The 11,769-nt window shown below is 35.4% G+C and overlaps 1 protein-coding gene across 1 annotated transcript; it reads right to left on the bottom strand.

Moving 5' to 3' along the window:
- Window positions 1–4: 4 nt before the first annotated feature.
- Window positions 5–11,471, bottom strand: LOC109059888 (fibronectin type III and SPRY domain-containing protein 1). The gene is made up of 13 exons (XM_042762018.1): window positions 11,208–11,471; window positions 9,688–9,783; window positions 9,344–9,475; window positions 7,767–7,868; window positions 6,677–6,699; window positions 6,190–6,311; window positions 5,202–5,411; window positions 5,018–5,116; window positions 3,682–3,835; window positions 3,384–3,466; window positions 3,029–3,280; window positions 2,377–2,465; window positions 5–1,622 (listed from the first exon to the last, which is right to left on the bottom strand). The coding sequence occupies exons 1-13, from the start codon at window positions 11,220–11,222 to the stop codon at window positions 1,512–1,514; spliced, it is 1,488 nt and encodes a 495-aa protein (XP_042617952.1). The 5' UTR covers window positions 11,223–11,471; the 3' UTR covers window positions 5–1,511.
- Window positions 11,472–11,769: the final 298 nt, after the last annotated feature.

Raw genomic sequence — 11,769 nt, 5'->3', positions numbered from 1 at the left:
TAAGTATGTTTGGCATTTGTTTTATTGAGTAACAGGTAGTGTTATAGCACAATTTTACAGGTTGACAGTAATGTTTAAAATGTTCAGGTGTTTGACTAAAAGCATTGCAGATTATCTTAGATTAGCCAAAATAAAAATTCTGTCATTAATTACACACACTCATGTAGTTCTAAAACTGTGTAACTTTGTTTTCCAATTCAAGTACCATGTAGAGCTTTCAAGCTTTAAAAATAATTCAAAAGCAGCATAAAAACAGTCCATACATCTTGTTCGTTATATTTTAAGTGTTTTGAAGTCATTTGATAGCTTTGTGTGATATACAGTATGAAAAAATCTTGCTCTCTTAATGAAAGTAGTAGCGATGTCTGATTCATGAATGAATCGTTCTTTTGAGTTGTCTCTTTTCAATGAATCAGTCAATCCAATTCGGCCATGAATCAGACTGATTTGGTTCTGGAGTTCAAGTGTCTCACTGACTATTTGCAATGGTTTGAATGAACAGTTCACTGGAAGAGAAGATTTTCAATATCTATTGACTTAAATTGCAGTTTTTTACCCAAAACTACCAACTGACTTCAAAAACTTTGGAATATATGGAGGACTTTTATGACAATTGACAAGTTTTATGTCCTTTATTAAGCTTGAAAGCTCTAGCATTTTTAAAAATTTATTTTGTGTTCCACAGAAACAGAGTCAGTTTTGGAAAAACATAAGACAGAATTTTCAGTTTTGGGTGAACTATCCCTCAGCAATGTGGCAACAAAAAAAAATCACTGTCTTCTGTGTTCTGTAATATGTAATTGCAGCAGGTGTACAAAAAAAGTCAAGTTGGGTAAATATTTGCATTAAGAACACTGAAAAGTACCTTTCTGGGTGACAGATTATGAACATGGACACACGCACACACACACACCATTGACCGTGCACAACCAAATGGTTCCTTCCACCTCAGATGTTAGAACTGCTGAATTAATACAGTCTATAAAAGGCATTTGATTTCTATGATTAAGCTTAAGATTATTGTGCTATTCTGATACTGTACGCTTAAAAAGCTTACGGAAGCAGCTACTGTAGCAGAATTCGAGGCATATAATTAAAGACATTCAGTGTGTAAATATAATACAGTTTCGTTTGAGATTTCAAACAATAACACCAACATGCTGCTGTTGCGCTGAAATAACTTCAAATGTGGCTCAAACACTGTGATTTGAATGAACAAATGCTACAAAAAAAAAAAAACTTTTGGCCCTAGTGATATACACATGAACTCAAGGCTATTAAAGCTGTTAGCATGTTGAAATCGAGTAATACCTCATGATGTCAGGCACAGGATCCAGATCAGTAAGCTAAAAGGAATGAGGAAAGCAAACTAGAGCCGCTCTCCCCCTGGGCTGGGAAGACATACTAATCATAGGAAGAGCCTCCGGGCTTTGTTGTACCATTGTTATGTCAGGGTTGCCAGATGTTCCCCAAACCTGTGTACGTGTAGCAGTTCTAGAGTGAAGTGTGATTTAAGTAAGGCTGGCATTAGAGCTGCTTGTATTACTGTTTCGCTTCTGACCGCACAGCACAATGCTGGGTACCTGAAGGCCCGTCTGCACTGAGAAACTCCCATTCCACACCTATAGGGGGCGAAAGAGAATTTCAGCGTCACCACCATTAAACTCTTGCAGTCTTATTTACAAACCTTTTTTTTTTTTTTTTCTGAAAGTTTGAGTAAGAATTATTTGTAAGTGGGAAACCATACAGAGCTTGTGGTAACCACAAAACTTGTTTCAGGCTTTTAGCCAAAAACGGTTTTCAGGTTTTGGCCTACAAAAAATATCATCCTAACAGAACTCTACTCACATGAAAGTCTCAGCAGTGTCAAAATAAATGTCCCGTTTCTGACACTTATCACCCAAACAGAAAAACATATCAATCAGTAAGGCAGATTGTATGTTAGTCTAACTTGGTACTGTGTAAGTTTGTGTCACTTTGGATAAAAATGTCTGGTATACGAATAAATGTAGACTTTTTTTTGTACATTTTTTTTTATTTGTTTTAGTAAGTTAGTTAAAGTTGCACTGCATTTGAAGCACCGCTCTTACAACCACGCATATCCAGACACACATGTTGTAACTAGTGTTTTTTTTTGCAGCAACTTGTGCCATGACTGTGCATTTTTATGATGGTGCCAAGTTAAAAATAGACCTGCATTCTGTTCCATTCCATTGCACTCCACCTAGATGTTTTGGAATGCAAGAATGCATCTTACACAAAGGACTATGAAACACATCTGTTTAGCTTAATTATAGCCGACTAGCATGTTCAAAATATCCCTAATTTATGTGTGATTAAATTGGTAAATACAAAGTGAGCTGTATTATTTCTTACCATAAAAGCTGGTATAACAGGCTGCTGGAACTTTGTTCTGAAGGTATGAAGGAGAGTTTTGGTTCTAGAGTTGTAAAAAGACAATGTGCCTGAAAGGGGAGAGGAAAAACAAGAACAAACTAGTTAACAAGTAACTAATTAGTGTTTGACCGATATTTATTTTTTTGATGGCTGATGATATCTTAAAGAGCAGGCTGATTGATGGCCAATGTAAAGATATACAATATCATACAATTTAATTTAATTTAAAGATACAAATGACACATGCTGCAATTAAATTTGTTTACATATTTGCTAAATATAAAAAAAGTGAAAAATAAATATGAAAAACATGACGGGGAAAAAATTTTAAAATAAACACATTTATACTTTATAGAGCAACTAATTGATTCTATGATTCTATTGATTGTCCTGGCACTGTCAAAATAAAAGTCCAACTTCTGACACAAACAATAATTAAAAAAAGACAAATACTGCCCATAGTAATATATCTGTCAACCACTATATTAAATATACAATCTGTGACTGCTGCAACCATTCGGTTCTCACACAGCCAACATCATCCATTTGCTTTTACCATAGCTAACAAGTTAGCTTCAGCATTACTGTGGCACTATTTTACTAATTTTTTCATATTTATAGTTTAACTCACCTTCTTCGTAGTTGCAGTAAATGCCGATGCGGTCGGGAATAGGGCAATCTAGTGTTCTGGCTTTATTATTGTGCTTGGCTGTGAGGCTCTGCTGAAGCCAGTTGTTAAGGTGGATGCACCAGGAAGCGTTACTCTTCCCCAGCTGATCAAAGCGACCTAGAGACCGCAAAGCGACTCCTGCAGCAAACACCTTACTCTCCTTATCAAACCGTACCTCCCAGTAATGCTGCCCTGCATCGATCATGGTGTCTCCTAGACATTGGAGAGAATTTGGGGAGTTTTTGAATGAACACTCTCAAAGTTGAGGGTTCTTCAGTGTCTTGCAGCTCAATGCAATATGTTTGTGTTGACTCACCTAAGACAGTGTAGGACTCTGCTGTGAAGCGGTCCCGGCCCACTCTAGCAGATGGAGCTCTTTTGGGGGACATCATGGCTGTCCTGAGGGAGAAAAAAAATGATTAGCTTGGACAAGCAGGGCAGTTTTTGGCATAGAATTTAGCCAGTGACAGCATATGTAAAGAGGCCATGCTGAACATCTGCTTTCTGTCTACTATAGTCAGCTATGAGAAGCATTCAACAAATGTATTTAATGGAAACAGGTGTTTAGGGACAATCCTGTCTGTGTACAGCACTTTGTAAGGTGTGACTCTGACCTGGCAGGAGAATGCATAGGAGAGCTGGTCCTGTTCTTCTCCTTACGGATGTCCTGGACAGCTACCTTCCCACCGCTGCTGTCCCACTCCACGCTGAGATCCTCCACCTTCAGGTTCTGATGGGCTGAACCTGCGTCCAGTTTAAAGACGAATGCTGGAAGCAAATGACAGGGAGACTTAAAGGTAAGAGGTTAAGTTTATTTTTCTAAAAAAATAAAATGTTATTTTTCATGTTTTCCATGTTTTCAGCACTTCCCAAATAATCTCCTAGGCCTGCATGAAGTAAAAAATAATATGTATATACATATATATATATATATATATATATATAGTGATTGTTTTTACATATAAAAAACAAAAAATACAGGTTTTCTGTGCTTGTTTTGTGATAACATATCAATATATTTCTAAATAAGAATAATATTAATTATTATTATTTCTATTATTTTACCAAATATAAATATTAAACAAAATAAGAAAGATTACTTTTGTAATATTTTACTGTAAAATAAGTACGGTATTTTAGAAAATAAAAAAAGGAGAAAAATTGTAATTATAATTTCAGTTCAATATAACTTATATACTGAATTGTAATTGTAGTGTTGAACTGTAAAAGAAAATTATTATTATATTATTTTCCATAAGTAACTACTTGCACGTAAAAGAACACAGTGCTGTGCTTTAATTTGAACCATGCAGCGCTTATATTTATTCAATTAAATAACAGCCTTTGCTATTTGATAATCGTGTATTGCATTTTCACTTTATTTTATTTAATTGTGCAGCCCTATATATTCCCATAATTAAAAAAATTTAAATTGCATGATCGGCCAAATAATCAAATTAAATCACGATTATTGATCACATAATCTAAATATAGACAATTCAAAAAAATTATTACGCACTGAATAGGCATTCAATGGATAGGTAAGGAGGCATTATTACTTGCTTATATTTTTACTGTTATTTTAGAATTAATTACACTAAATTAACATTAACATATTAATAAAAAAAACACTTGACCCTCTAACACTTGCACTCTTCTATTGTCCTCATTTGTAAGTTGCTTTGGATAAAGTATCTGCTAAATGACTAAATGTAATGTAATGTAATTAACAAAGATTAACATTAAATTGACAGCCCTAACTTTTATTTCACTGAAGGGCAGATGTACTGCAGCAGTGGTCTCTAAATCAGGCTTTAACAGACTGTTTAGTACTGTAGGTGCTTTTAAAGTGCTTTAGAACTTCTGTTAGACTCTTCTCTCTGTGCAGAGAAGAAACTTCATGCCTCATTACCTTCTGTGTGTGTGTGTGTGTGTGTAAGCGCAACTTACCATGTGTTTCTAGAGTAACCAGCTCTGAGAATTCACCCGCCACAGCTTTATTGCATGCCATCACTCTAAAGGTCATGTAACGCGTGTCAAAACGAAGCCCTGAAAAACAAATGACATCATGGTCACAACTTTATCTAAAACTACTAAGGAAAAGATCACTTGCAAAACAAATATCAACACTTACCCGTGAGTGTGTACTCGGTCTCTTTTATCCCTTCCACCACCATCCAGGGGTAGTCTTCTCGAGCCCGAGGAGAACCTTCATGATTTGTTTTCCGATATTCCAGGATGTAGTGGTCGATTTTGGAGTCAGGTTCAGGTAAGGTCCACACCACTGTGATTGTGTTATCAAACACCTGGCATTCAGCCACATTAATTTCTGGTGTAGCAGGCACTAAAGGTGAGAGGAACAGAGATTTCGGATACCAGAGACCTTTATTCAGAGATACTAGCCAAAGCCTAAAATTTTCATGAGTCCCAATAATCCTAAACATGAGATAAAATTATCGTCATTTAAAATGTAAATAATGTGTATATAATTTTATTATTTTATATTATTATAACTTTTTGTCATTTGATCCAGTAAAAGAGAGATAATGAAGTTATGTATTCTATGTAAATTAATTCAGACACATTATAATCAACCTACACTGGAAGCACACACTCGTGACACACTTGTTTTTTGTTTATTGTCAGATTTTCTTAAAATTGTGCCATTGTTAATTGATATATATGGGAATTCTGAAATTATTATAGTTATTAAACGTGAATAATGTTTATAAATTAATATATTAATTTTAATACAATTATTATAATTTATAATTTAAATTTGATTTAATTTAATCATTAATGCCATTCTTTTACAGAGCCTCAGGCTGAATTTAGGGATTACTTGCACAATGTTTAGTTAAAAACATTCATTCATTTACATGTACAACTAAAAAAACCAGTTTGAACAGCTTACAAGAAAATGTGTCAGCATTTATGTGAAATTTTGGAAGTTTTGTATTTTTCTGTTCTTGACGTCAAAGCTGTTACACAATCAGATATATTGACACTCTACACACTGGCATGACACCAATAAAACCGGTTACATGCTAAGTAGGCAGAAATCTATCATTTGGGCTGTGCTTAAACCGTTCATGACATTTCCTTGTTGATGATACACCGACCTGGAAGAAATGTGATGGCCTGTAGCATTTTTCTTTCCTGAGTGAAGTCCACCATCATGTGATTCATACTGTCACTGGCCTTTGCTTTCAGAGACAGACGAAATGCTGGAGCCATAGTCACACTGCAGACACACGGACCCACAATAAACATTCACAATGAGTTTACAAAGACAAAAAAACTCATCTGACAGACTGAGAACAGGAATGTGGGAATGTCATGAAGGACACATCAATGAGAGCACAGAAAATCACTCCATGCATATACACACACACACACACACACACACACACACACACACACCTGGGGAATCAGACGAAATGAAAATGAGCCAAATATCACTAATAAAATTACTAGAATTTTGCTAAAAAAAAAAGATTAAATGAGTTAATGATAAAATGAATGAACTTTCAGGAGGAGTGTTTGAAGATGTTCTACACTGTGCATTGAACTCAATCAAAGATCTAAGTATGGACATCTGTACAGTACCTATCCTTTATCTCTTTGGCAGCCTGCAGCAGAGAGGAAAGAGAAAAAGAAGAAGGGACAGAGAGAGATAGGGAGCAAGAGAACTGAGTCTCAACAAAACACAATACATCAGTCATACCAGCACGTGTTAGCACGAAAAGCCAGCAGCATCTGACACAATTTGCCACTTTGTTAGAGAAAGCAACAGCAGTGACAAAAGATTGTAAACAAACAATCAAATAATTATCATTAAGTCAATTTTTGAGGACAAGTCTCCTAAAAGCAATTGTAAAAATATAATTTCATTCAAATATGTATCAAAAAAGATAATTGCTTGAAACACCATATAGCCATTAAAGGGGTCCTATTATGCTTTTAACACTTTCAACTTCCTTTAGTGCATTATGTTGCTATTTGAGCATGAGAAAGATCTGCAAAGTCCACTCTTTAGGGAGTTATTTTCTATATCAGTAAGCACTGTTTCTGAACTCCCTCAAATGCCTCAATTGTAATGGTTTCTGGGAACATACATGTCACAATATTCCTAATTTAAATAAATCCTGCCCAAGGCATAAACAGAAAAATATGAAGGGACGAGGCCTGGTTGAGATGCGATAGTAGTGTGTTGTCGCCATATGTAAGAGACACCATAACACCGATCAAATACAACGTGTGATTTCTTCCCCAACTGTTTACATTCACAGACATTACCAACATTAAGTAAACTTGTGTGCTTTTTTTATGTGACAGTTGATGCGAAAGAGTACTCACGCAACGTGCCGTCTGAACAGCTCACTCAGAAAACTGTATATTGGGAGTTTAAACTGACAAGGCTTTAAACGCATGAAGATGTTTTGTTTGTTTTTGCTGATGTATCCAATGCATGAGCTGTAAAGACACTACCCTCTTCTGAAAAGGGGGCAGGGAGCAGCAGCATGGAATAATGAATGATCCGTGAGGCATTTGAAGCTGAAACTTCACAGACACATTCTAGGGACACGTGAGACTTACGGTATATCTTGTAAAAAGGAGCATAATAGGAGTCCTTTAAGTGTAAATAGATGAGTCATTTAGTTGTAATAGTGTTGTAAAGATTCCAAGTGGGCGGTACCTGAGTGAAGCTGTCATTCTCAGATGAGCAGAGCGTCTGATTGGCTAATTCCAGCAGCTCCTCTGAGCTCTCTAGGGCTTTGGTGCATGCACTCAGCTGACTCTGAAAAGACCATCACAACAATAATAATATCACTGGACAGTTACATAATCTGGTTGAAGTTTAATAAATAATTACATAACTCTACTCATCTATAGTAACTATATCAACTTTCTGACTTTTGGTAGTCTTATAAACTTATCTAGCAGTGTGCTAAATTGTTGTAGCTTTGTTTTATTTTGCATACTGCTGTTTTTCTCAGTACTAGAGGCTTAACTTTATTTGAATTTGATTTGAATACTTTGCTACACTACTACAATTGCTTTGCCACCTGTTCAAGTAATTGCCATTTAGTCAAAATGTGTTTTCATGTAAGCAATGTACACTACTGTTCAAAAGTCAGGGGTCTGAAAGATTTATAAAAAAATTTTTAAAGAATACTTTTATTCAGCAAGGATGCAATAAAAATGTATCAAAACTGACAGTAAAGAAATTTATGCTACAAAACTTTCTATTCATCAAAGAATCCTTAAAAAATGTATAATTTTCACAAAAATATTAAACAGCACAACTGTTTTCAACATTGATAATAAGAAATGTTTCTTAAGCACCAAATCAGCATTTTAGAATGATTTCTAATAGACCATGTGACACTGAAGACTGGAGTAATGGCTGCTGAAAATCTAGCTTTGCCATCATAAGAAAAAATAACATTTTAAAATATATTAAAATCGACAGGTATTTTAATAATATTGTACAATACTACAGTATTTTTTATCAAATTAATGCAACCTTGGGGAGCATAAGAGATAGACTTTTTTCAAAAGCATTAAAAAAAATTACATATCCCAAACTTTTGAAAGGCAGTGTAAATGCAAAAAAAAAAAAAAAAAATTCTGAAAGGTAATCATATCATGTACAATAGTATATAATAACTACAAACAGAAGGAAAAAACATGAGTGGATAATGAAAATAGAAAAAAGTCAGCACACCAAGTCTTCAAAAATGCAAAAATTTAATAACAGCCTATCACACAGGTGATGTTTTGAGCATGCAGGCTCTTCATCAGGATTTTGTTTTTGCACAAACATGCAGATAAAATGGTTAACATAAATATTGTCACACTGTTACTTCAGGGTCACACACTTAGTCACGAGGAAGTGCTTTGAAATCATATTCTTCCAAAGAAACAAAGATTGTAATGACCGATGTCACTCAGTGACAGAGATAATGATAGGAGGAATGTGTGCTTTGTTTCAGATGTACATTACAGAGATTAAAGATGCAATCTGGATTATTCACACACACACACACACACACACACACACACACACACACACACACAGACACTGTAATCCTCAAGGATTTCTTATTATCCTTCTCTTAACATGACACATCTAAGTCATCTAAAGCTGTCTCACTCTGCCTATTACTGATATATGTGATCAATTAGTTTAGCAAATATAAAACATTTGAATTAATTTCGGAAGAATGTGTTAACCTGTATTATGGCTAGGGATCCTCACAGCACTCTCACCTGAAGCTCATATGTGCGACTGGCTCTTTCCTGTTTGATTCGTGTGACCATGCCCTCTTTCAGTTCATCCAGGACAGCATGCAGAGAACTGAACTCTGACTCCAGATCCTCCTGCACTCGGTTTGAATTCGCCTGCAAACACCATGAATGCAGAGTTAAAGCTGGATTGTCTTTTCATGCTTAAAATGGTATTGCTGTTGCAAATTGCTAGTTTAGTGAAACGTGTCTGGACAAACACTGTGCTTGCAACGTATTTGGGCCATCTGAGACCTGACAAAGACATTACCTCATTCATCAAACAGTTCAATACGTAAATGTGAGTAAAAAGAGCAGAAGGTGTTTACCTCTAGGTTCTCTAGATTCTGCTTTAGACAGCAGATGAAATTCTGAATTTCCTCATTCTTCAGAGCCAACGTAGTGATAATTTTCCTCAGTGACTCCTGAAACAGTGTATGAATGAATTTCACATGCATGAGTCATATAAAAACAAAACTTAATCAAAACAATAAGAGGTTGACAATGGGCACACGAGCAGGGCGGAGGCCTGTCTCACAAAGCAGATTCATTATACTGATAGATAGTTATATTAGAATTGTATAATTACCTTGTGTTAGCTTTTATTATACCACATAAAGTTCAGTTATATGTTTACAATGTTGCCTTTAAATTAAAATAGTATAAATATATTATAAATACTAGAAGTAATATAACACTTTTTAAATCTTTTATTACTCTGCTTACTGCACATGTTTTTTAAGCTCATCACATATAAAGATCACATATGAACGATTATATATATATTTAATTGTATGCTTTAGAATTAATATAACAAATTTTAAAATTGTATTACTATGCTATTACTGTACATGGTTTCTGAGCTAATAGTGTAACTACATATATGGAAAATATATTTGTTATATTATTTGGTTTGTTGAATTATTAGTAAATGAACAATTGCATGATGGCTGGTCATGTGATCTTGACCCTGCTTCATGAAGAATAAACAGGTTTTTTTTTAAAAGACTGATATGACTGGAATCATTTTCATATTTCTCAAAAGTGCTATTTTTTCACAACAGATAACAAATACAATTTAATTAGCAATAAATGACTTAGTGAACCTTTAACACAATTTGTTAGATGTCATTCAGATGATACTTTCCCATCGACGTCATTGTTCTCTTGTCTTTCATGGAGAGACAAGTGCAGACTAGTAAAGCACGTTAGACAGATGGAGAGTGAGCTGATATTACTGTAGCTCACATAGGGTTGACCAGAAATGTCATGTTTCATTCTCCTCTCATCCATGCCACTTGCTCTAGATCAAGTCCCTGATGATGAGCCACTCAGAAGCGGGTTTATATCCGGGGCGCCTCCCTGAAGCCAGAAGCTTGTAACAATACAGGCCGGTTTGGGGTTCCCCCGCACCAAATGTTTTTTCTGACCTGTGGGTATTCATCTATGACTATACTGAAATATCATTTCCTCCCTTCAGAGCATTTCCTGTAATGAATATTTGAAAACAATACTCGTTTCGCGTTAAAACAGAGCTGCAAGAACCGGGGCGGTTTCTGGTGATTCACATTTGCTGTTGTTAATCAACTTGAGGAAATCTTCACATACAGGACTAACTTACATCATGCATTTAAATACCGTGCATACCCTAAACGTGCGAAGTTGTTACTTTCAGACTGTTCTTTATAAGGACACATATCCACTAACACAATGGGCGGAGGACGTGACAAATGAAGCTACAAGCTAACGGTATTTCGGATTTAGTATCTCTTTTCACGCAGCATCCTCTTTCTTTTTCATCAGAAGCGCGTCATTCGTAATATTCTCTATAACGGCGGTTGCTTCTTACCTTCTGGTCGTCCATGTTGTCCGCATGCAGCACCTGTTTCAGATAGTCACAGGATATTTATCCCAGAGTCGTCCGCTACAGCGCTCCTCCGCTGGTACTGATGTTGCTATGGAGCGTTGCATCCCTCAACAACTCCTTAGCGGCAAAGTGAGCTCTGCGCAGGCGCACGACAAGGATGCTGGGTAATGTGGTTTCCTAATTTATCTCCAACAAAAACTGTTCACTGTTATTAATTATGTCATGTAAATTTTTTAAACAAAAAATGAACCTTAAATGTGAACTTTTGTTGCCAGTAAACACTTGTATGTGTCATATGTTGAACATATATTTGTCTCAATATGCTGAACAATAATAGCCTACCTGTCAAAAGTTTGGAATAATTGCAATAATTTTAAAAAGAGTCTCTTAAGCTTAAGGCTGCATTTATTTGCTGGAAAAAAAGCAACTTAAGTATCATGAGACACTAAAGACTCCAGGAATGGCTGTTAAAAATCAGCTTTGTTATCACAGAAATAAATGGCATTCTTTTAAATTGTAATATTGCTGTTTTTACTGTATTTTT

The sequence above is a fragment of the Cyprinus carpio genome, chromosome A8 (assembly GCF_018340385.1).
Source record: "Cyprinus carpio isolate SPL01 chromosome A8, ASM1834038v1, whole genome shotgun sequence".
NCBI classification, from domain to species: Eukaryota; Metazoa; Chordata; class Actinopteri; order Cypriniformes; family Cyprinidae; genus Cyprinus; species Cyprinus carpio.
Note: the sequence above shows the minus strand (reverse complement) of the source record. Positions and strands in the feature narration are given on the sequence as shown.